This window comes from Coniophora puteana (assembly GCF_000271625.1).
Source record: "Coniophora puteana RWD-64-598 SS2 unplaced genomic scaffold CONPUscaffold_2, whole genome shotgun sequence".
Taxonomy (NCBI): Eukaryota; Fungi; Basidiomycota; class Agaricomycetes; order Boletales; family Coniophoraceae; genus Coniophora; species Coniophora puteana.
Window position 1 is genome coordinate 3,689,698 of NW_006913054.1, and position 23,606 is coordinate 3,713,303.

At 53.9% G+C, this 23,606-nt stretch overlaps 7 protein-coding genes across 7 annotated transcripts; 2 read left to right on the forward strand and 5 right to left on the reverse strand.

Moving 5' to 3' along the window:
- Positions 1–4,442: 4,442 nt before the first annotated feature.
- On the reverse strand, positions 4,443–5,190 carry CONPUDRAFT_80238 (uncharacterized protein; the record flags this gene model as incomplete). The annotated part of the gene is made up of 1 exon (XM_007766163.1): positions 4,443–5,190. A coding segment is annotated over exon 1 (622 nt), but the record flags the coding sequence as incomplete, so codon positions are not given.
- An 859-nt stretch (positions 5,191–6,049) lies between these two features.
- CONPUDRAFT_37533 (uncharacterized protein) lies at positions 6,050–6,547 on the reverse strand (the record flags this gene model as incomplete). Its single annotated transcript, XM_007765783.1, has 1 exon — positions 6,050–6,547. A coding segment is annotated over one exon (498 nt), but the record flags the coding sequence as incomplete, so codon positions are not given.
- A 1,443-nt stretch (positions 6,548–7,990) lies between these two features.
- Positions 7,991–11,028, reverse strand: CONPUDRAFT_118828 (WD40 repeat-like protein). The gene is made up of 7 exons (XM_007767006.1): positions 10,076–11,028; positions 9,990–10,021; positions 9,053–9,935; positions 8,936–9,001; positions 8,851–8,880; positions 8,536–8,796; positions 7,991–8,482 (listed from the first exon to the last, which is right to left on the reverse strand). The coding sequence occupies exons 1-7, from the start codon at positions 11,021–11,023 to the stop codon at positions 8,264–8,266; spliced, it is 2,439 nt and encodes an 812-aa protein (XP_007765196.1). The 5' UTR covers positions 11,024–11,028; the 3' UTR covers positions 7,991–8,263.
- A 453-nt stretch (positions 11,029–11,481) lies between these two features.
- Positions 11,482–14,358, reverse strand: CONPUDRAFT_80240 (uncharacterized protein). The gene is made up of 7 exons (XM_007766164.1): positions 14,086–14,358; positions 13,532–14,025; positions 13,377–13,477; positions 13,293–13,319; positions 13,053–13,239; positions 12,450–12,996; positions 11,482–12,394 (listed from the first exon to the last, which is right to left on the reverse strand). Exons 1-7 carry the CDS (start codon positions 14,338–14,340, stop codon positions 11,693–11,695), a joined length of 2,313 nt encoding a protein of 770 aa, XP_007764354.1. The 5' UTR covers positions 14,341–14,358; the 3' UTR covers positions 11,482–11,692.
- Positions 14,359–16,215: 1,857 nt separating this feature from the next.
- Positions 16,216–17,346, reverse strand: CONPUDRAFT_150632 (uncharacterized protein; the record flags this gene model as incomplete). The annotated part of the gene is made up of 6 exons (XM_007767007.1): positions 16,216–16,545; positions 16,607–16,625; positions 16,688–16,772; positions 16,839–17,095; positions 17,145–17,182; positions 17,251–17,346. The coding sequence occupies 6 exons, from the start codon at positions 17,344–17,346 to the stop codon at positions 16,216–16,218; spliced, it is 825 nt and encodes a 274-aa protein (XP_007765197.1).
- Positions 17,347–17,448: 102 nt separating this feature from the next.
- On the forward strand, positions 17,449–18,301 carry CONPUDRAFT_162925 (uncharacterized protein; the record flags this gene model as incomplete). The annotated part of the gene is made up of 2 exons (XM_007767008.1): positions 17,449–17,578; positions 17,676–18,301. The coding sequence occupies 2 exons, from the start codon at positions 17,449–17,451 to the stop codon at positions 18,053–18,055; spliced, it is 510 nt and encodes a 169-aa protein (XP_007765198.1). The 3' UTR covers positions 18,056–18,301.
- Positions 18,302–19,986: 1,685 nt separating this feature from the next.
- CONPUDRAFT_118836 (glycoside hydrolase family 3 protein) lies at positions 19,987–23,547 on the forward strand. Its single transcript, XM_007767009.1, has 13 exons — positions 19,987–20,006; positions 20,056–20,235; positions 20,380–20,577; positions 20,633–20,650; positions 20,707–20,813; positions 20,869–20,997; positions 21,050–21,151; positions 21,209–21,401; positions 21,467–21,764; positions 21,818–22,095; positions 22,162–22,812; positions 22,895–22,944; positions 23,019–23,547. The coding sequence occupies exons 2-13, from the start codon at positions 20,095–20,097 to the stop codon at positions 23,425–23,427; spliced, it is 2,574 nt and encodes an 857-aa protein (XP_007765199.1). The 5' UTR covers positions 19,987–20,006; positions 20,056–20,094; the 3' UTR covers positions 23,428–23,547.
- The last annotated feature ends 59 nt before the right edge of the window (positions 23,548–23,606 follow it).

Genomic DNA, 23,606 nt, shown 5'->3' on the forward strand with positions numbered 1-23,606 from the left:
GGGATAACCAGGCTTATTTCTTGCTAAAGTAGTATAGAACTACTCTAAATAACATATGAAAACTACTGGGAAAAGATTGGTACAATTTGGTAAGGAAATGACTGAGATCTTGTCAACATCAATAGGGACAGTGACAAGAGGGGGAAGAGGGTGTTTGACACCGTGGCAAACAGCGTCAGGCACACACGGGGATGCGGCAGCCATGTGCGGAAGTGTACTAATGGTGCAGGAAACACATGTTGGGGATAACAGCTACTGCAGCACAGCCAGCTGAACACCTCTGAACCCTGAAAAGTGGCTAAGTCTCTGGTCAGGCATAGATTTTGATGCACCTGCACAAAGCGGATGCTACAGACACTGAGACCAGGTGAGCGGATGGCAGATCCGCCAAATAAGGGAGTAAAATGGTTCACACAAAGGTAGATGACATGTAGACTATTCAATATTTAGGAAATTGACGTGCAGATGGATATCCGCGCTGTTATGCATAGATTTGAAGCACCTGCACAAGGCGGATGCTACGGATGCTGAGGCCAAATGGGCGGATGGCGGATCCGCCAGCTAAAAGAGTACAATGGTCTGTACAAGCATGGCGGACACGTAGACTATTCAATATTTAGGAAACTGACGTGCGGATGGACATCCGCGCTGTTATGCATAGATTTGAAGCACCTGTACAAGGTGGATGCTGTGGATGTTGCGGATGCTGAGGCCAAATGGGCGGATGGCGGATCCGCCAGCTAAAAGAATACAATGGTCTGTACAAGCATGGCGGACACGTAGACTATTCAATATTTAGGAAACTGATGTGTGAATAGACATCCGCACTGTTATGCATAAATTTGAAGCACCTGCAAAAGGCGGATGCTGCGGATGCTGAGGCCAAGCGGACAGATGGCGGATCCGCCAGTTAAACGAATACAATGGTCTGTACAAGCATGGCGGACACGTAGACTATTCAATATTTAGGAAACTGATGTGCGAATAGACATCCGCGCTGTTATACATAAATTTGAAGCACCTGCACAAGGTGGATGCTGCGGATGCTGAGGCCAAGCGGACAGATGGCAGATCCGCCAGTTAAACAAATACAATGGTCTATACAAGCATGGCGAACATGTAGACTATTCAATACTTAGGAAACCAACATGCGGATGGACATCCGCGCTGTTATGCATAGATTTGAAGCACCTGTACAAGGCGGATGCTGTGGATGTTGCGGATGCTGAGGCCAAATGGGCGGATGGCGGATCCACCAGCTAAACAAATACAATGGTCTATACAACCATGGCTGACACGTAGACTGTTCAATATTTAGGAAACCAACATGCAGATGGACATCCGCGCTGTTATGCATAAATTTGAAGCATCTGCACAAGGCGGATGCTACGGATGCTGAGGCCCAGTGGGCGGATGGCGGATCCGCCAGCTAAAAGAATACAATGGTCTATACAACCATGGCTGACACGTAGACTATTCAATATTTTGGAAACCAATGTGCGGATGGACATCCGCGCTGTTATGCATAAATTTGAAGCACCTGTACAAGGCGGATGCTGAGGTCAAGTGGGCGGATGGCAGATCTGCCAGATAAATGCTCATCTGCTAATAATGTTCATCCGCCAGACATGCTCATCCGCCTGCAATGCTCATCCGCCAACCACTCTCAGTTTACTGTACCTTTTCGACCGTAGGCTTGCGGGTGGCGTGGGAATTGTGTTTACCCCATCCAGACTGTCCACCATGTGAGGCTCGAGGATTCGGAGCAGGGGTGGACGCCAAGCTCGCGATGTTCAACGTTCAACATTGAACTATTAACCCCGCCACAATTGAGTTTAAATTGCTTTCTTCTGTATGGTAACCATCCGGGCCTAGACGTTGAATCTGCAGCGACTTCTGTCGTCAGCCCATGCAGTCCATGAGCATTGCACCATTGACCCTTCCAAAGCCAGTGACACACAGTAAGATTTTCCCGCACCGTAGAATTTATTATCCGGATATAGAAAAACTGAGGCGGTGTAAATGTCGCAAGATTATGAACATGAAGTACGATAGACTATTAGGCCACTAGGACACAATCAAACGCTTGTGGATTTTTTCCCGCAATCTACATGACCTTTTTCGACAATTTACTGGCTGTCCACCATTTCAAGCTCGCATGGGTCCTGCCGGGCAGCCCATGCAGTAGACTCGCGCTCGCGGGTGTCGGTCCACCGGACGGTTGCTACCTGGAGGTACGTCGGGCCACCGGATCATCAGGTGATGGGGCGATGTGCTTCGGGTGACCTGACGGGGTTGAAAAGGGCCATCCGCGACTAATATAATGTGTGCATACAGCTTACAATGTAGTTATCAAAAGTAATAGAGAAGGCGGATGGTGATCCAAGGTTGGTCATCGTGCGGGCGGACGTCCGGTCACTGAGAGTGAGTACGTCCCTCGGGTCAGCTGGTGGACAGTAGATTGGTTGAGTGAGGGAGGGCATCGGGAAAGCTGATGCTGTCAATGCATCCGCCGTGTCCGCGAGGGCGGGGGCATGGAGTCAGCTGGGGTCTGAGCCCTGCTTGGGTGGGATGGGCACCGAGCCGCATGATGGGGCCAAGGGCGGTAACGGGGCGGATGTTGGTGACAACAAGGAGTTGAGGCGAGGGTGTCGGTCAGCTGGTGATGCGGCAGGAAATGAATTGAGCGAGGGCATCGAAGGAGCTGGGGGGAGTAAATGCACTATTGGGGCGGATGAGTAGTCCCACAGAAAGGCAAGGGGCGGGGGCGTCAAGTCACCTGGCACAGAGAGGGAGTGTGCCAGCAGTGGACTGCCGCGGATGGGCATGTATGTAGGCAGATGGCAAGTGGGGGCATCAAGTCAGCTGGTATGGGCCTTGATAACAGTGAGCTGCACCAGGATTTGTGGGAGTGTCAGCGGACAAGGGTTGCTGGCAGACAAGCAATCTTGGCAGACAGGCGGTGATGACAGATGAGCATTTCTGGCGGATGAGGATTCCTGGCGGATGGGGATTCCTGGCGGATGACTGTTGCTGACAGATGAGTGTTGTTGGCAGGTGAGCATTATTGGCGGACATGCATTGCTGGGGAATGGAAAGTGATGGCAGAGAAAAGCGCTGATACATGCCTAGCTCATGCTTTAGGCAGACATCAGGCAGACAGGCTATAGGGGAACAAGCGAGGAGATGCAGCTTGTCAGGGCGTGGATTCGAGCGTGTGTGGACTGCATCTCTTTCACATCAACGTGGTGGCGGCTGAGCGCGAGTCGTTAAAGTGGTAGGGACCGACTTTGACTACGACGGATGTTTATGACAATGTCAATCATTAAAAAGAGACAAATTGGAAGGGTATCGACGTACAGGCTGTATGAATCTCGGTCTCTGCGGATTGCTCTCAGAACACGAGATCGAGAGGTGCTACCAATGGCACCCCTCGTTAATATTACACGAAGACGCTGACTCCACGGCCGGATCCAATCTCACATGGCATAATACGAGGAGTGCAGGTTTGTTTAGCTTCGCATGCTCTGACGGGAGATGAGTCAGTCTCGAGCCAAACGGAATTAGAAAGTAGGTGGCGAACTTCTCGAGCAGTATAAGCCAACGGCGCGATATAATAACTCGTATCTTCAAAATTATGGTAGGCTTTTGTTGACCTTTGTTTGTCTTTTTGATATGAGGGTTACCTTTTTGATCTTGGCCTGCCCTGCTTACCCCGAATAAATCCCGAACATGGTTGAACGACACTTTGCTGGTGATACGTGCAATTATCTATGGTGCGTTTTTTTTTCCTCAGGTAAGCCCTTGGGAAACTTTTGATATGCTGTAGCGGTGTGAGCTCGAGCTCGTTGATATTGCTAATTTCGATAGAAAGTGCCGGAGCGTAGCTCGGCGTGTCTTGTAGGGTCTACCCTTGATAAGGCACTGGAAATCAATCAGCAGCTGTGCAGAAGTAGCCAATTGCGCAAGCTCGGCAGTATTCGGCGGTGGATCCGGCGCTCGGGGCGGGTAGCACCGAACGTTTCCAGCACTTTGAAGTTCACGCGCACTCATCCTCTAGACCGACGCATTTATCAGTCCCTCCTGCATTCTTCCCTCCGGCCCTCCCCGAACGCAACTGACCATGATACACAGGAGCAAGAGCAGACAAGCGACAGGAACGAAGGACTCAGACTTAGATTTGTCGCGCGTCTGCTCAATGTTGCGATAGTGAAGTGTGCTCAATGACGAGGTCTCAAGATCTCAGGCCCCCAGGTGCCGGTGAGTACCCAAGGTTTGAACATCGCCTTTGTATTACAATTGCACTGCGGCTGGACATAACGCATCAGCTATTGGAGTCCGGGAACCCATTGCTGGACGTGCTGCTCCAGTCGGGAGAGCAACTTGTCCTCAGGTGCGACTCCTACGTCACGAAGCATACGCAATAGCCCGTCCCCCAACTCTTTCTCCCTTTCTCCAGGTTCCTCCGTGACGCAGTCTATGATCCTCGCAAAAGCCTCTTTAGCTCCTCCCCTCGACACATTCCGGCCAGCTTCCGTCTCGTATCCTAAGAGCGGCTCGATTACCTCGGTCCGGAACCTCCTAAGCGCCACCGCCCGGGTCGATACGACGACGAACAGCTTACTGCCGGCCTCAGCGCGCTGTACCGCCATAGTCTCCTTTTCCGCCGCCGTACCGCCCCCCCTCCCTTGATCTTCTTGGCTGAATCCCCAACGCTTGAGCTCCTTTTCCCTCCACTTTTTCATCAACTTTTGCATCTCCGCTGGGTGGGCGCGCCATTCCTGAGCAGCGTCCTCAAACATTTTCTTGTCGACGATGTTTTCCTTCCGCGACCAGCCTTTGCCCTCGTCAACCTCACGCCGGACGTAGTGGCGATTGAGGTACGCAGACATTCGGTCGACGAAGGCAGCTCCATCTTTGTACGCTTCAAAGCGCGCGACGATGCGGGATCCCAAGATAAGTTCTTCTATGGAGTCGTCTTTGCTGGCGGCCGGGTCGACGGGAAGCAAGGATGCTAGGATAGAACGAGCGACGTCAGCGAAGTACGCGTCGAATCGCTCGTATAGCTTGGGTGGGTTATCGGAAGAGTTTTGTCTGCTGAAGTTCACGATCGCCGTGTATCCCTTCATGTATGTTTGATAATTCATCCCACTCTTGATATCGGAAATGTCTCGAGCGCGCATGTAAGCGTCCAACGTTGGGAGTAGTGACTCCCACGTCTCATCAAGCGAGATCTCGGGACGACGTGTTCGTGCATTGACGACGGACATAGGATACTCGAGTACGTTGACAATGGACTAGATGGGTGTTGTGATGGAATTTGGAGGAAGGAAGATTAGACGGGGATGGGAACGACAAACGCTAGTTGCTGTGCACGGCACGTGCTTGATGGGGTCCCAAATACACCACGATATTCTTTGGATTGGCCTGCATTTGAGTCCGCCCGAACGTTCCCTTAGTCTAGCACGCTCGATTAAGTGGGCTGCGAACGCAGGATTGTCTTTGTTTCCTACTGCACGCTGCCAGAACCCTCAAATACGCGCCGAGCAGATTATACAGTGCCTCTCCAGCCTGTGCGAGCGGATGCGTACGGCCCTTTGCTTTGACGCTGCGGTAGCAGCATTGCAATGTCCGGTGCGTGTACCGGTTAGCAATACATAAGGTCATCTGACATCTAGCGGAAGTAAATACAAATGTCTTGAGCAGACCCGCGAAGCCGTGAACAGATCAGTTGGTTGCTCCGATTTGGGTGGCTATTACTGGTCGTAAGCTGGACAAAAGCTGGACGGTGAGCACGACTCAAAGTTACAAGACGATGATATTTGGCTGAGCTTCCGTACGCACCACCTTACTTTGTGATGTACTCTTTCAGTCGGATCAAAGATTCATCCTCGGGTGCTACACCTAGGCCGAGAAGCAAGCCTAACAAGCTCTCTACTGAACCAATTTCTATGCCTTCAAGCTCGTCCACTATGTGCTCGATGACTTGCGCTAACCTCCCATGAGAGTTACCCTCCGATACACCTTGGTCCGATGCATGCGCGTAGCCCAGCAATGGCTCACCCACCTCCATTCTGAACCTCCTCAGAGCCATTGACTTGATAGGAACCACCGCGCCCAGCTTGCTCCCAGCCTCAGCCCTTTTCTCGGCGACGCACTTCCTCTTTGCCATCTCCTCTTCATCATCCGACTGCTCTTGATCGAAACCTCGCCTGTGGAGCTCGCCCTCCTTCCAAGCCTCCAGCTGCTGCTGCACATCTGCGCTATTCAAAGACTTCCCCTGCTCCAGCCGTGCGCGCTCTAGCACCGCTTTATCGACAATATCTTCTACGTATACCCAACCGCGCCCCTCATCAATCTCACGGCGGACGTAAAGCCGATTGATATAGTTGAGCATGCGATCCGCGCGGCTTGCCCCGTCCTCGTATTTCTTGTAACATTTTGGAAGGCTGATAGCGAGCGCTGAGTCGTTGGAAGATCGAAAGAGAATGTCCTGAAGATACTCGCGCGCGACTTCGGCAAAGTACTCGTCGACCAGCGCGTACAGAGGTGGTTCGCCAGGAGTACGGCGGGAGGAGGTCTGGTAGTCGTACACCGCAGTGTACACGCGGAGGTATGTGGCCTGCTTGGTTTTGTCGTCGGCAGCGATACTAACCTCTGGTGTCGATGTAGACGTAGACTGATGCGGCCGACCCATGACTTCGTCAAGCGCTGGACGAATGGCATCCATGGTACGCTTTGACGAGTCTTTGACCTGAGAGCCTCGCGTTACGGGAGGTGTTTGTGCAGATGGGTGCAACATGTCCTGTGGTTGAACGGTATGGTGACAAGAGACGAGAAGAAAGAGGTAGTCAATCAAGTTGCTGTGCAGTGCGTCGTGCTAGACCAGTACTATTGATTCCGGTTGCACTGACTCACACAGCAGAAGAACCCACTGACAGGTACTTACACTCCGTCAAGATATATCTGATCAAACCAGCTTTTCATCATTTCAGAGTTGAGTTCGTGACTCCGCATTGCTAACGTCATGTGAGGTAAGTAAACTACCACTGACGAAGAAAGCTTACTGTGCGACGTAACGCTCAATTTGAGTCAAGGAGTCGTCTTCCGAAGCGACGCCTACGGTACGGAGCATGTGCAATATCCCCACCGTTAGTTCCTTCTCGTCTCCCCATCGTCTCCCATTTTCTCGATGACTCGGACTGGCTCGCCTCTTGACGCAATGCTTGGAGAACCCTCTTCTGTCCCTATCCTGTAACCTAGGAGAGGTTTGACAACTTCAGTACGGAACCTCCGCAGCGCCATTGCCTTCACAGGTACCACAGTCCCCAGTTTGGTCCCTGCCCCCGCACGTTCCTGTGCAACAATCCTGCTGACTGCCTCCCCATCGCTGTCGGAGACATGTGATGCAGGCGGTTCCACCTTTCCGAGACCATATCGCTTCAACTAGCGCTCCTTCCACGCCTCTACCACTCTGTCCGTGTCCGCGTTGGGTTTCAAACCGGGATGTTTGGTTTTCTCTTCTTCAACGATCGCCTCCTTTTCACCCATCCACGACCCTCGTCCGACTCGCACTTGATATCGTGCCGGTTGAAGTAATCGAACATCCTGTGAACGGATAGCGCGCCTCGCTCGTATAGGGAAAATTGCGTCATGAGAGCCTGTGCGAAGTATAGATCTGCGTTGCGGTCTTGGATACCAGCCACCTCGGCAGGGTTGTCCTGCTTGAAGTTGTTAAGAAATTCACGAGCGATCTCTGCGAAGTATACGTCCAGCTCTTTGAGGAGAGCCGATGCGCTTGCCGCCCACTGCCTCGACATGGTGAAATTGACAACTGCACTGTAGGCTTCCATATACCTTTGGCGGATGGTGTTTTTATGGGTATCGGTCGCATTTTCTCCATGAGGGCTGTGGCTGGAGAAGATTTGTCATGCTGCGCAGTAGCGACGGCGCTCGCAGGTCTTCCAGGTACGCCTGCCATGATGGTGTGGTTTCTAAAGGAATAAAATGGGAGAGTGAAAGGCTATAAGGGAGGCGCTACTTCCTGTGCAATGCGGTGCGTGCGCGTGATGGCCTGATGACTTGAACAGTCCAATGACCTTGCCTCGGCAGTGTTGATGCACGGCAACTAGTCAGAATAACTAGCCTCCATGTGGCTGATAGAATTTGATGGTGAGATAATGTGTGCTCATTTGATTTGTTCCTGACAACGTCTCTACTGCGGACATACATTTTCTCGCCAAATTCGCCGATATTTGTATGTCTACCTGGCCTTGAAAGGAATGCAGAAACAAGTGTTCACTTCGTCATGGGATTGTGCATTCACAGGGGGATAGACGGTGCCGGAAGGTGGAACGCGTGATAATCCATCTTGGGCGCCCTCCGGAGTAGACGTCGCGTCAACGTCTTCATCTTCTTCGCTCTCCGATTCTGTACCCTTGCCGTTCCGATTCCTTCTCCGTTCTAACGCACCAGCAAGACGCTGGGCAATCTCGGTTAAATGCTGAGTTAACGGAATAAGCACAGAATACGCACCTCTTTAGCTCGGGCCGTGGAAACAAGCATGATGCGACGTAGAGGAAACAAGTTTGTGTTACCTCTCGAGCGTTGGCTTTGACCTTGGGCGTGCCGACTGCCGATCGATGCAAAGAAGCTCTTGAACGGCCCGCGACCGTCAGGATCGGAAAGAGGGTATGATTGTGTTGTCTGGCGATGTTGGGCGGTGCCCTCACGTCGAGCGCCTGTCGGACGTGTGTTCTCGTAAGGCTGTCCTTGTCTTCGAAGAGTCGCAGGACGCTGGTGTGATACTTTGGCTCATGTGAAATGATAGCAAAGGGCAGCATAACTCACATTCATGAAGCTTTCTTCCGACACCCTTCGCTGCAAAGCACGGTTGTTAATGGGTACACATCATCGTATGAGCTCGAACGCTTACTTCATGCCGTACCCCTCTTTCTACCTCGTTGACAGATTCTTCGTCTTCGTTATCGCCCGAGGACCCCTTGTAACATCAGCACGCTAGCATGCATGGGGTGAATATAGCGATACGTACTTTTCCCAAAAGTAGTTTCCCACTTACTATATCCCAAACTCTGATATATCCTTCGTCGGTCCCGCTTGCGATCCGTTTGCCATCCTTCGAGAACGCAGCTACAGAAACCAAGCTTTCGTGTTCAAGAGACCGAAGAAGCTGACCGGTATTCGCTTTCCAAATGCGAACTTTCTTGTCGTCTGAAGCGCTTAAGAAGGTTTCCCCATTAGGCGCGTACTGCACGCAGTTTACCCAGCTGTCGTGCTCGACCCGGAAAACTTGCTCTCCGCTAACTGTGCTCCAAACTCGTGCGGACCCATCCCCGGAACCGCTGAGAACGTATGATCCATCTGGGGACCAGCAAACCGACTGCACATAGTAGTCGTGTTGATACGGGCCCGCTATCAGAGTGCCTGTCTGCAAATCCCAAACGCGCACCGTATCGTCCCTTGAACCGCTTGCGAGCTTTGAGCCATCGGGAGATACACTGAGAGACGTGACAAAACCATCATGACCTTCGATAACGCGAAGCAAGCTGCCGTTCCGTGTATCCCACACACATATAGTACCGTCGTCGTTTGCACTAATGAAACGGGATGCATCGCGTGTAAACTTGACGGCCGTGACTTCTTTATTAACTACCTTGATAGGATCCATGGCAGGCGCTTTGTCGTTGATATTCCATAGACGAATTGTATGGTCCTCAGAGCTGCTGACTACCATCGAGCCATCGAAAGATATGTCAATGGAAGTGACGGTGCCTGTGTGATAGGCAAACACGTTGACAGGTTCTCCGCCCTTTTTCGCGTTCCACGTTTTGATAGCATAGTCGAATCCTGCAACTGTGAAATGAATACCGTCGGGAAACCATGCCAGAGACCTGGGTCCCTCAAGCGTGGCCATTCTGTGTGATGGATGATAAATAAGTGGACAATAGGGAAGAATAGGTTATACGTACAGTTGACCTTTGGAGGGCTTTGAATCGGTACCCTGGGCAGAGACTTTTGTTAGTAATAACCTGGCAAAAGCGGCTAGCGTACTTACTTCGGGAAGAACACGTTTACCCGAGACGGTGTCTCGAATGTACATGCTAGAACCTCCCGCACAGACGACCAAAGGTTCCGTCGGAGAGATTGAGATGCGCACGTGCATTCCGTCGCTATACACCGGACCCCACAGACACTCGCCTGACATTGGATCCCAGGCGCGTACACTTCTGTCGCGTGACGAACTAATCAGCATCAGCCCGTCGGGGGTAAACGCAAGACCTGAGACGCCAAGTTTATGCCCTTTCAACGGCGCCTTGTGAGGTTTACCAGTCTGCGCGTTCCACAGACAGATGGTGCAATCTCTACTACTGCTCGCTAGCAGCCGTCCATCTGGGGAAAAGATAACCTCCCACGGCTGCTCCTTGTGGGCCGCGAGAGGGGGAAAGACGAGGCTTCGTGAATCCACGTCCCACACGCGTACGAGGTTGTCGCCGCAGGTAGTTGCGACACGTTTGCCGCAGGGCGAAAATGATGCGACATCAAGTCTGTGCGAATGTTCTAGGATGACAGTACATTCGCCGGTGCGTGTGTCCCATAGCCGTGCGGACCCATCGTCTGATGCGCTGACGATGAAGTGTCCATCAGGAGAATACTGCACGGACCATATAACCTTAGTGTGGCCTTTGAGCGGGTCCAAAACCAGCTCCTGGGTTAAAACGTCCCAGACACGAACTGTGTTATCGAAAGAGCCGCTCGCGATCCTCTGCCCATCGGGGGAGAATGCAACTCCAACGATCGGCTCCTTGTGACCTTTCAGAGGCTTTCCGATCTGCATGCCGGTGTGCGAGTCCCAGATCCGTACTGTCTGATCAGTAGAGGCCGACGCAATCCGGGCACCGTCAGGAGAATAAGCCACTCCGTACACCGTATCAGTGTGTCCATGAAAGGGTTTGGGGGTGCCAGTGCTACCTTCGGAATCCGAAGATGTGTCTGAGGATGACATTTGGGTGGTACTGTTGGGCGATGAGAGGTGTAGGCGGCTGCCATTGGCCGGCGAGGAAATGTCACTCACAGTGGTGGTTTCTGGTCAACGTGTGTCGGCGCTCTCACAGCACCCGCACAATGCTTGGTGGCCGCATTGACGCTGGAGGTGCTACGCGTTCCCACACTATCATCCGTATATGTCAGAATAAGTCCGAGTGGCTCGCGAAGACTTACAATAGATTGACGCTGAACGTTCACAAAACGTTCCTTGTCTTCCATTGCATCAAAAATTGCCGTGTGACTGCCCAAAAGTCAGACGACCATCCTTACGATGATAAGGACGCAGTGCAAGGTGCAACAAAGGAATCGATGGGAGATGTCACAAGGCCCAGGCTGTTGAGTCTCGCATGGGAACATATTACAAAGCCAGATTCCCACGGTCGTTGCAGCACCGCTTTTCCCATCCACAGTCCAACGGCGGAAAATGCACGAGTTCATTTCCAGTCCATCATCGCACTATATAGGGGGAATTAAGTAGCGCGGTGGAGTGGAGACGTGGCCGTGCAGAAAAGAAAAACACGATGTTAAGATGCGAACAAACAGTCCAGAATGCAGAGAAAGATGAAATCCCAAACCAAGCAGCAAAAAAAAAAACTTGCTAAAGCGCCTCAAAGGTTACGTTCAACGTTCAATTCGTCGCCGTCGCATTAGGGGGCTGAGGGAAATACGTGAGCTGGTACGCATCCCCAGTAAGCGTAAACTGCGCCGTCAGCGCGCGCGTCGTGTCGAGCGCGACCTCGTACGCGCCGGGGTACAGCCAAAAGTTGCCCTGCACATCCGCGCGCGCGATCTGATTCAGCACGACCTCAAACGTCGCCGTCTGGCTCGCGCCCGCCGTGACATTGTGCAGCCGCGTGTACGCCGCGAGCGACTTGTTCGGGTACGGCGCGGGGCCGTATGTGCCGTTCACGAACAGCAGCGCGCTGTAGTCCGACGTGACCGCGCCCGCGTTTGTCACTTCGACGCTGAGGGTGTCGAACGGGGCGAGGTCGATGTGTGCGGAGCCTTGGCCCGCGGCGACGAGCGCCTCGATGCTGTACGTAGCTGCGGGCGCCTTGGTCCACGCGTAGGTGAAGTTGGTGTAGTGCAGCCCGTAGCCGAACTCGTACACGGGCGTGCCGGTGTACCACTTGTATGTCCGGCCGGGGCTGGTCGTGCCGTTCGCGTCCGGGCGGAGGTTCATGTTCGTCATCGGGATCTCGTTCACGTAGTCGGCGGGGTACTGCGTTGACACGAGGCGCCCGGCAGGGGCGACTTTGCCGCTGATGATGTCGAAGAGAGCCTGGCCGCCGCTCTGGCCTGGATAACCGCCCCAGAGGAGCGCGTTGACCTGATGGCGTATCAATCAGATGAGTTTTGCGTATATAGGAAGACTGATCACGTACGTCTGGGTTAGCATTTATCTCGGTGTCGTCGACTTGGCCTCCACCAAACTGGACAACGACCAGCGGCTTCCCGAGCTTCCCAAGCTCTCCAATAAGCCAGAGCTGGAATGCAGGCCAGGTGATATCGTTCCGGTCCATGGCTTCTGCTTCAACGGTGTTGTCGATACCGCCAACAAAGACGATCGCGTCCGCACCCTGGGCAGCCGTAAATGCAGCTGCATAGCCGTCCGTGGTGTTGCTCGTGACGTTCGTCTCGAGCACGTACGAGATGTTGTATCCGGCGAGCTGCGCTCCCTGATACGGGCTGATGAGATAAGGCGCGTTGCCGTAATAGTTGCCCTGCATCTGGGTCGTCGCGAACGTCCACGGCCCGATGAGTGCGATGTTCTTGATCGCGCTCGAGAAGGGAAGCGTGCCATCGTTCTTGAGAAGTGTGATGCCCTCAACTGCGGCGGTATATGCGAGCTCCTGGGCGTAGGACGTGTCGACGTTGGACCAGTTGTATTGACGGTACGGCTGCTCGCTGGCAGGGTCGAAGTAGCCCAACCTAGGACGAGACCACGTTAGCTGAGGGCTGTATGCCGCTGCAAACTCGGTACTGACCTGACGAGAGATGCATATTGCCGCGTCAGCGCAGCACGGAGATCTTGCTCGGTGATCAACGACTCGGTGTACGCCAGCGGGAGCCATGTAGTGTAGAATATGCCACAGTCGATGTCGGATCCGGCCTTCAGCGCGTCGGCAGCCGCTTGTTGAGGAAGGGCGGTGTAGTGGTGAAAGTCGTAGATGTCTAGCCGTCACATTGTTAGGATCAATTCCGCTCGGAAAGGACACACAACATACCCTCGACTGAATCGCAATCGCCGGTGACTATATGACTAGGTCAGAGACGTGATATTTCCCCGTGCTGGTGAAAGTTGAACTTACCCCAACGCGTCTGGTCAAAGCCCCAGAAGCCTCTCAAGATATCTTGAAGGAGGTACGTGTCAGCACAGGTAGGGATGCCGTTGATAGCGTTGTATGAACACCTATGATTATGACAGCGATCAGCGAAGACAACGCTAGGAACCATGCTAACATACATGGATGCGCCCGCAAACGCGTCACGGTAGCAGCTCTGGAACGAGGGCAGATAGTACTCGCTCAGGTCCTGAGTCGAGATGATCGCGTTATACCCGTAACGGTAGTTAAAATCCCAGTCCTCGAGATCATACCCCGCGAAGTGCTTGCACGTCGCGACGACCTGGAAGTACGGCTCGGGATCGAGCCCGCCTTGCAAGCCCTGGATGAGGTTGTACACGTATTGGGCAATATGGTATGGGTCCTCGCCCGGCGTCTCCTGGCCGCGGCCCCAACGTGGGTCCTTGAACGGGTTGATGTTGGGTGTCCAGAAGTCGAGCCCGGCGTGGCCGTAGTTGTTGAACGCGCGCCCTTCCATCCCGATCACGCCGCCGACTGCTTTGATGAGGGCATCGTCGAAGGCGGCGCTCATGAGGATGGGCTGCGGGAAGGAGGTTGCGTAGCTGAAGGGACCGGTGATGGACCAGGTGACGCCTGCGCTGTTTGCGACGCCGTGCTAACATGAACCGCTGTCGGCTCAGTGCCATACCATGATTTGCCATGGAGGTTTTCTCACCAAACCTTCTGACCACCACTCATACGCCGGAAGGCCAAGGCGAGGGACACCCGGAGCCCAATTGACGGTGTTGACGATTAGCTCATCGACAGTAAAGAGGTCGATGAGCGCTGCGGCGCGTTGTGTCGCGTTGAGGGACGTGTCGCACACCGAGTTATTGACAAGTGGGGCTGTGGTACAGTCGGGGAAGCCATACGCAGACACCTGGGATGCTGCGAGAGCAATTGCGAGTAGGACACCATCCAAACGCTTCATGACAGTGATGATGATGAGGGGACGACGGTGCGTTGAATTAAAAAGGAGCGGTGCTTTACCTGTTAAGTACACATGCGGCGTAGTCGCTGGCCATGCGGGTACGCGTCTTCTTGGAATTGGGACTAATAATATCAGAAAGAAGTCGACCGAATCTGGGGAAGCAACGTAAGAACTCACATGGTCTCCCGTGAGTAATCTTCTCCGGAACATACAGTAGGCGGTCTTTGGCCGGAGGTGGCGTTGAAGATGACAGGAGCACGAGCGAGAGAGCCGTTCAGGTCATCGAAGGGGCGGCATCTGGTCCTGGTTTGACTGTCACAAGTCCATGTCGAAAATTTCGACGGCAAGCGCAGTGGTAGCAACGGATGAATGCACGGTGGACTGAATGGGCCAGGGGTCGCGGATAGTGGGAGGAAGAGGACAGAGGCGGTGAAAGCGATCACTGGCCAGACGCGGGAACTGGGACTTGCCGTCATCGTTTCATCCGGCGAATGGCTTCCAACACTCGATTCAATCTCGGGTACAAGCATACAATCGCTCTACAAGGCCAATACTAGACCCTTGGAACTCACGGATCGACCTCAACAGCGGAACACATTTTGTGAATTTCAGTAACCAACACACAGCACATTCCGAATAGCGTGGTACACGAAAGTGCGAGTAGATGCTCCACAACCGGAGTCGAAAGATAACTCGTATCTTCAAAATTATGGTAGGCTTTTGTTGACCTTTGTTTGACGTTTTGATATGGGGGTTTCCTTTTTGATCTTGGCCTGCGATGTTTATCCCGAATAAACCCCGAACGTGGTAGAATGACACTTGCTGGTGATACGTGCAACTATCTTTGGTGCGTTTTTGTCCTCAGCTAAGCCCTCGGATAAATTATGATATTTTGTAGCGGTGTGAGCTCGAGCCCAATAATATATATGCTAAATTCGATAGAAAGTGCCGGAGCGTAGCTCGGCGTGTCTTGTAGACATTGTACATGTTATCTGGACAGTCTTGCCTATGAGACGAGCGAGCAGAGCAGAAACGATCAGGCTGGGTGAGAAAAATAACTCAGGGGCAGATCGGAGTCCTAGCGAGGTAAACGAGCAAAGGGTAAAGGTCAACTACGCCCGTTCAGCTGCACTACACAAGGATGAGAAAGAGTAACGATCGATGATAAGGTATAGCACAGCTAGCTCGTATAGAAAATGACTACACCAACGAAGCCGGGAGGTGGGATAGGTGATGAGATACGCGACGTACACGGGGAAGGGAAAAGGACGACGAGAGAACAACATCAGGAAAAACCTATGCGTGGTAATTGCCCAAAAGTGTCTCATCTTTCCTATAGTTGTCCAAAATCCACCAAATTTTGGTAAATTTTTCATAATTTGGGCAAGCAGAAAACTTTACAAAACACTGCAGCCCCCCCTTGGTCGTTGTGATAACTTTGCTGAAATCTCCTGGAATTTTGATAACTTTTTTCGTTCTCATAGTCCATGTTTCCCCACATATTGATAGCAATACTACCAAGATCAATGTAAAGTAAGGTAGGACATTAATGAATGAATGTTGGGTGTAATGCATGCGAAGATGTATCAACGCGAAAGCTACTCGTCCGCCATCTGATCCCAGCAGACTTGCGAGAGAACCTCCTTTGCCTCTTGTATTACCGACCAGTTTTGGTCAATGAGCCACTGCAGTACTCGCAATGAGTGGCGAGTATGATGGATGAGATAATGAAACTTACGCACAGGCATTTTAAATATTGTTCATGGTATGGTGGTACCACCTCGGTTCATTCTGAAGTAAGGGATCTGTCGAGACTCAAAGGTTAGAATTTATAAGAATAGTCATAAAACATTGATACAGGACTCGCCTTTGTGGTCAGCGCGCAACATGTCCCGGCTCGATGGACGCCCACCACCACCACCACTTGTACCAGCACCAGCACCGATACTCCTCCACGCCCCCGCCCCAAACAACGGCAACTCGCTCCTTGCCACAGGCGGCAGCAGCTGCTGCATCCCCGGCGCCGTGCCAAACGCCGGAGAAGCCGCGCGCGAGCAGCGCGCCTGCGCCTCGCGGAACGTGGCAATGTGTCGCTCGCCACGCTGTTCTCTCTCGGGCGCGGACACGCGGCCAGATCTGCGCGTTCGCGTTCAGCGCGTACGTCGTCCCGCCGATCTTGAAGTTCAGGTCCGAGAGGCTGCTGTACTGGTCCGAGCTGATCGTCAGCAGGCCCGTGGTCTCGTCTTAGGTGCCGCCCGTTGCGGACTGGTATTTCGAGAAGGCACCTGTAGAGTGCGTTCGCATCAGTTTATCTGCGAAGAGGAGCAAAGTAGAGGTGGAGACGTACCGGAAGCGATGAGGATCAGTGTAGTGCCGTAGTGCCGGTGTCAACGATACCAGCAGTTGAGTCCAGGATCGACGTTGAGCTGTAGCTAATGCTCTGGTCAATACCCCAGTACTCGCTGGCGGGGCTCGTGCTCATGATGGGCACATATGACATTGCCCGTCGTCTTGCTCGTGTCCAGACTCCACGCTACTGAAGCTCGGCTCGCCCGTCGAGTCCGAGCCAGCAGCAGGAGCATAGTAGATACCGAGTACCTCGGTGCTGATTGTGCCCGCCGAGTACAGGTTGTCGGTGACGGTGGGGACAGTGTCCGTGTTGGAAACGGTGCCGCTGGTGAGGTCGGTGGGACTGACACCGAGGATGCCCGTCGACACCGGTGAAGCCCTGGGCGGAGGAAGCGACGCTGACGGACTGTTTGGTGATGGTGAGACCACTACCAAGGGTCACAGTGTCAGTGTACTCCTCGCCGGAGAACAAGCCCGAGCCATAGGAGACTTGCTGTGAAACGGAAGAAAAGAGTTAAGCTGTCTCCACTTTATGTGAACGCCAAGAGAAAATAAACGTACGACAGTGTTGCCGGTGTCCGTGGAAGTGCTCGTGGGGGTATACAACTGGTCGGTGCCAACCCAGGTGTTGGAGCTACCCGTGTCAATCAAGAGCATGTCTGATTAAAGCATGGTAAGCAAAGTATTGACTCACGCATCACCTTTGTAGGCTTTGACTTGACATCCTTGCTTGTTGCTTAGGCATAGATAAACGACTTCATGGGGGGAGGGAAAGAGGTGAGTGAGCGGAAGAGTTGGGATGGGTGCAGAGAAGAATGTCGTGGCAAGGTTGAACCAAAAGTCCAAGTCGCCGTTGCGCAGTTCGGTTCCGAGTCCCATCGGTTCCAATGTATGTGATGGCTACGCGTAGCTAGTCCGCGACTAGCAAATATGACACACATATTTAGTTTAGGGTTAGGGGTTCGTTTACTCAAGCAACTGACAAGCCAAACACAGCTTGCGTAGCCTCTGCGCACTCTGCGCATCCACGACCGCCGCTGTCGCGTTCACCACGGCGACTGTCCTGCTCGTACCCGCCGGCATCTACATGACAATCGACACGCTCCCGCCGTCGCGAGCCGTTGTCTACTACACGCCGAACGTGCCTCTCCCGGCCACTGCACCCCCACCTCCTACTACTACACCTGCTCCCGGCGCACCCGCACCAGCGCTCGTCTCTACAACACCAAATACGTGGGCCTCGCTCGCCACGCCCAACTCGAAGAATTGGGACCCGGGCTGCCCGGTCGTTGCACAGGAGTCGCGCGCCATGAGCGAAGCCGTGCCCGCAACCTCGAGCAGCATCGTGCCCCCGAGCAGCACGTAGACGCCCACAAAATGGGGCCGTGCTGTCCCTTCTCGCTGGGACATTGGAGAATGTCTTGGATGAATGTACGACATTCTATGTTAATTCATTCAAAGATATATACTTGTACTTCAATTTCCAATATATAGTCTACTATACTAGCTGCTTTCTCTGACGTCTCAATGCTTTACATGGCACTACTTGTCTAAAATCCACGTTGCTCCACCCACACGTAATTTACTCAACCAAAATCAAACCGAAACTTCGCAAAACTTCTTGGGATTTTAGTTCATTGTCGCGTTTTTTTTGCTCATTTCCCGCGCGCTGAGAATTTACGCAAATTGTAGACATGTTTCCCTGATTTCCCTCTTTTATTGGCCAGAGGTTTTTCCTGATGCCAAGGTCCAAGAAATCGACGAACAAAAGGCGAGCATAGAAGGCAACCTGTGAGTGAGCTTTGAGCGTAAGCCCATGATTGAAGAGAACGAGCGTAGCAATCGCACCTTGAGGGCCTGCCTCGACATCTCACCCTCCTCGTCTGACTCTTGTTCGTGCCCATGCCCTTGTGGATGCCCTACGAAAACAGTGCTTTGTATGTCCCATACTCGTGCTCCATTCCATTAACCAGCTCTTCCGTGCATTGGACATGTTGCTGCGATGCGCCGTGAGGGTTCAGCAGCCGCTCGCCAGGGTCGGCGCGCTATTCTATGACGCGCAGTTGCCCTTGTACGCCATGTCGTACAGATGGAAGGGAGTATAGTTGAGCATGTATTCGTAATGGCTCTGCCCGCGCAGCGAGTATGGTACCCTCAACCCGCCTTGTTGTGGGTACTGTTGGGGATACTTAGTCGCCAAAGTTTGACGACGCTGATGGCATCGCAGCCGCACGCTGGCTCCGATTCAGACGGCGAGACCCCTGTTGTTCACCGCATAATCCACCATCTCCTGCCCACGAACAGAGCAAAAGAGACGACATACGACATTGTTACTGGAGTAGGGCTGCACCGGAGGAGAGTTATTCTCGGCGGAAGTCTGGATGGTGGTGCTACGACAAGAAAAGGTTAGATATGAGAGGGTAGACGAGGGAAAATGTTGCTGGATGAATGATCTTCGTCACCATAGGCGTCTGCGTCGAGCCAGTGTGTCTCATGCTCGAGATGCAGCATTATCTGTACGATGTTAAGAGTGAGCGTAGGCTAAACGATTGATTCCAGCATAAACGCAGAGGGACCTTGGTGATACCGCACTGCAAGCTCGTAGACGACTGACGACTTGGTCGAGAGCGACGGGAGTGTGGTCAGCGTTGAGGAAAGTGAATGCGGGGGAGTGGAGAAACTCCGCAGATTTTCCGGGTCGGACCGGTGCCGGTTGCTGAACGTCGACATGGAGCTGACGTTTTTGCTGGCAGCCACAACTCACTCCGTTACCCCGCGTCAAATATCGCCCAAAACAAGTTCACTTTCCAATAGTTCTGCCAGTCTCTCCTCGGTGCCCGTCTCCAGCAGCAGTGATTCGTAATCTCTGGCCATGGTCAGCGGACGCCCAGCCGAGGAGGTGCCATCCATCACAACTGTCAAGCAATCGCCTTTCCGAGGTCCTCTTATCAGCACCCTCGAAACGACGCGACGTTCTTGGAGTGTCTAACGTCTAAGGTGCGAGTCCGTCTCTTCCTGCAATCTTGCATGAATGCTTACTCCAGCTCGTACTGGCCGACGTTCTCGCGTACCATATCAAGCCCCCTGTTCTCTCCCAGAATATACCCACCACCTGTCACAGTCAACCTTCAACCTCACTTAAGTATGAAAAAGCGAGAGGTGGCTGAAGGTCCACGCTCGGCTTAACCTCGGCTATTCACATGTGATGAGGATGTGGGGGAGGGACTCCCGCTATAAGTATCTCGTCGGCACACCTGCAACCGTCTTTCCAGCCTTTCCACCACTCACCCAGCATCTCAAGGGCTGAGTTCACGACCGTAAGTCGCTCCTCACCTCCTGCAGACTCACATTGATCAAACCAACCAGCCTCGATAACCCCTATCTCTTCGACTCTACGATTCCGACATGCCTCCCTCCGACTTTGCCAAGGCTGATGTCGACGACATCGTTGAGAAGCTCACCATCGAGGAGGCCATCCTCCTCACTGCTGGTGTCGGCTTCTGGCACACCCACGCCGTGCCTCGCCTAGGCATACCCGCTATCAAGGTACGCAAGCAGCCTTCTCGAGTAGACGTATGCTCTCTCACACCTCTGATCTTCACCTCTATCCCCACACACGTTATTCGACTCCCTGCCATTCTTTCCTACCCATCTGTCCGACAACTATGAATGGCTACTCCCGACACCAAGATGTCCGATGGCCCCAACGGCCTCCGCGGCAACCACTTCTTCATGTCCACGCCCGCCAAATGTCTCCCATCCGCGACCGCCCTCGGTGCTACCTGGGATCGCGAGCTCATCGAGGAGGTCACGCTCCGTCTCCTCGCCGGAGAGGCCAGGACCCGTGCCGCCCCGCTCGCGCTCGCGCCGACGTGCAACATCCAGCGTGTGCGTTCCGTCGATTCTGATCTGATCCCGTCATATCTTATCTTATCTCTTACAGAATCCGCTCGGAGGACGTGTACGTCATATCTCTTGAACCAAACGCCACGCCAAGCTGAAGTTGATCCTTTCTAGGCGTTCGAGTCGTTCTCAGAGGATCCTGTGTTGTCCGGGACGATCGCTGCTGCCTACGTCAAGGGCGTCCAAAGGGGCGGCATCGGTGCCGTTATCAAACACTATGTGTGCGTAACTTCGTGGCCTTGATACATGCAGAAGGTTGATAAGTCCACGACACAGCGCAAACGACAAAGAAAACGACCGCATGGCATACGACAGTGTCCTCAGCGAGCGTGTCCTTCGCGAGGTCTATCTCATGCCATTCATGCTTGCTCAAAAGCATGCAAAGCCTTGGTGCTTCATGACTTCGTAAACTGGCTTTTTCGTTTGATGTTTGACCTCTACTAAATCCCTACGTCAGGTACAACCGTGTCAACGGCACGCACGCGTCCGAAAACAAGCACCTCATCCAGGACGTTCTCCGTAACGAGTGGGGCTTCGAGGGTCTCGTCATGAGTGACTGGTGAGTTCGCTTCTACGAGTGTCTGCGTGACGACCAGCTTAATCGTGGATCAATTAGGTTCGGTGTCTACAGCATCGACCACGCCATCAACGCCGGTCTCGACCTCGAGATGCCGGGCACAAACAAGTGGCGCTCGCTCGACCTAATGCTTCGTTCCATCGGTTCGCGCAAGATCACCGCGCGCACCGTCAAGGAGCGTGCCCGCAAGGTTGTCGAGCTTGCCAAGCGTTGTGCGACGGAGTGCCCCGAGGTGCGCCTTAGATCCCTTCCTTCTTCTTTGACCCCTTCTCACCGTGCGCTTGGTTCCTCTCGTAGATTCTGGATGGTGATGGTATTGAGCGTACCGTCGACCGCGACGAGGACCGTCAGCTCATGCGCCAGCTCGCTGCCGAGTCGATCGTCCTGCTCAAGAACGAGACCGGTATTCTCCCTATCAACCGCGGCTCGCTCAAGGGCAAGAAGGTCGCCATCGTCGGTGGAAACGCCAAGGCGGTCGTTCTCTCCGGTGGAGGCTCTGCTGCTCTCAAGCCCTCGTACTTTATCAGCCCCTACCAGGGTATCACTGCTGCTCTTCCTGAAGGCGTCGAGGTGCTGTACAGCGAGGGTGCCACCAGTATGTGACAGCGGCTTTCTTTTTTTACTACTGTTCTGACTCTACCGGTACAGCGTACATGGAGAAGCCCACGCTCGACTACGAGATGCTCACCGAGGACGGCAAGCCTGGCTGGACGGCCGAGTGGTTCGCGCACGAGAATGACGAGAGTATGACTGCCGTCGCGCAGCCGATGGAGACGCGGTACGTCGATGAGACGCGCATCTTTATTAGCACGTCGTATCCCAACGGCATCACCTTCCGCTGGACGCAGCGTCTCACGGGCTACCTCAAGCCTCGTGAACGCGACTGCGACTTCGAGTTTGGGCTATCTGTCGCTGGTCGTGCCAAGGTGTGTTTGTCTTTCTCGACGTGAACACCCGTGGAACCCATCGCTGACGCGTCGCACAACATATAGCTCTACGTTGACGGCAACCTTGTCATCGACAATTGGACACGCCAGCGCCGCGGCACCTCCTTCTTTGCAAGCGGATCCGCCGAGGAGCGTGGCACGTACCCGCTCAAGGCCGGTGTCAAGCACAAGATCGTCGTCGAGTGGTGCAATGTCCGCGCACCCGCTGACGGGGACGAGGAGCAGCAAGTCATGGACACCAATCCCGGTGTCCGTCTCGGCGGCTCCGAGGTTACCGCGCCCGACGTGCTCATGGCCGATGCCGTGGCGTTCGCGAAGCAGGCAGACGTCGTCATCGCCGTCGTGGGTCTCAACGCCGACTGGGAGACGGAGGGCTACGATCGCGACACGCTCGCGCTCCCCGGGCGGACGGACGAGCTCATCGAGAAGGTCGTCGCTGCGAACCCGAACACCGTGGTCGTGACGCAGAGCGGGTCGAGCATCACCATGCCCTGGGCGGACAAGGTCAAGTCGATCGTGCATGCGTGGTACTTGGGCAACGCCACCGGCGATGCTATCGCAGACGTGCTCTTCGGCGAGAAGAACCCGAGCGGGAAGCTCTCGCTCACGTTCCCCAAGCGGCTCGAGGATATCGCGGCGCACGGCCACTTCCACTCCGAACACGGCAAGGTCTGGTATGGAGAGGATATCTACGTTGTAAGTTCGCAGCTCGCAACGCACCGCCGAGGGTGGAGGTAAAGATAGACGGACGGACTCTGATCGTATGCCTTTCTTCTAGGGGTACAAGCACTTCCACCAACGCGGCATCGAGCCCGCATTCCCCTTCGGGTAAGGCCCGTTCACTCGTCCTCGTCGGTCGCCGCGTCCACAGCATATTCTAATCTTGTCTCGTCTGACGACAGGCACGGCCTCTCGTACACCTCCTTCGAGTACTCGGGCCTCAAACTCTCCGCGCCCTCGGTATCCAACGGCGAGTTCAGCCTCGCCGTCTCTCTCACCGTCAAGAACACGGGCACGCTCGCGGGCTCGGACGTCGTGCAGGCGTACGTGTCCATGCCGAGCACGTCGGAGCTGAGCCACGTGCCGCTGCAGCTGCGCGGGTTCGCCAAGGTGAAGGACCTCGGCGCGGGGCAGAGCGCGCAGGTGAAGATCGAGCTCGACAAGTACGCGGTGTCGTACTGGGAGGAGCGCATCTCGCGCTGGGTCGTCGAGAAGGGCGAGTACGGCCTGCATGTGGGTGCAAGTAGTGGCGATCTGGCGCTCGGCCAGAAGTTTACGATTCAGAAGGGCTTTGAGTGGAACGGTCTGTAAGGTGGACGCCGGTGCTCCAGGGACTCGGCGGGGAAAATGGAATAAGGATTTTGCTGTATACTGTACCAATCAAAATGGTGTATTGTCAGCTGGCTGAAGGTCAAGACATGTCGTCGTAACGGAGAAATGCTCGTCGCAATCGCTGGGCTCTTGTTTGTCTGTGTTTGACTAGCTGGGAA

What these genes read in the sequence shown, in the direction of transcription:
- CONPUDRAFT_118836 (XM_007767009.1), top strand. Translation starts at nt 20,095, where the DNA reads ATGCCTCCCTCCGACTTTGCCAAGGCTGATGTCGACGACATCGTTGAG. An exon ending in GCCGTTATCAAACACTATGT is followed by an intron (nt 20,814 to 20,868) that starts GTGCGTAACTTC and finishes TCCACGACACAG; the next exon opens with CGCAAACGACAAAGAAAACG. An exon ending in GTGCGACGGAGTGCCCCGAG is followed by an intron (nt 21,402 to 21,466) that starts GTGCGCCTTAGA and finishes TTCCTCTCGTAG; the next exon opens with ATTCTGGATGGTGATGGTAT.
- CONPUDRAFT_80240 (XM_007766164.1), bottom strand. Translation starts at nt 14,340, where the DNA reads ATGAAGCGTTTGGATGGTGTCCTACTCGCAATTGCTCTCGCAGCATCC. An exon ending in AGTGGTGGTCAGAAGGTTTG is followed by an intron (nt 14,026 to 14,085) that starts GTGAGAAAACCT and finishes GGTTCATGTTAG; the next exon opens with CACGGCGTCGCAAACAGCGC. An exon ending in AGATAAATGCTAACCCAGAC is followed by an intron (nt 12,395 to 12,449) that starts GTACGTGATCAG and finishes ATACGCCATCAG; the next exon opens with GTCAACGCGCTCCTCTGGGG.
- CONPUDRAFT_118828 (XM_007767006.1), bottom strand. Translation starts at nt 11,023, where the DNA reads ATGTCATCCTCAGACACATCTTCGGATTCCGAAGGTAGCACTGGCACC. An exon ending in GTAAACGTGTTCTTCCCGAA is followed by an intron (nt 10,022 to 10,075) that starts GTAAGTACGCTA and finishes GTCTCTGCCCAG; the next exon opens with GGTACCGATTCAAAGCCCTC. An exon ending in GGAAACTACTTTTGGGAAAA is followed by an intron (nt 9,002 to 9,052) that starts GTACGTATCGCT and finishes TGATGTTACAAG; the next exon opens with GGGTCCTCGGGCGATAACGA.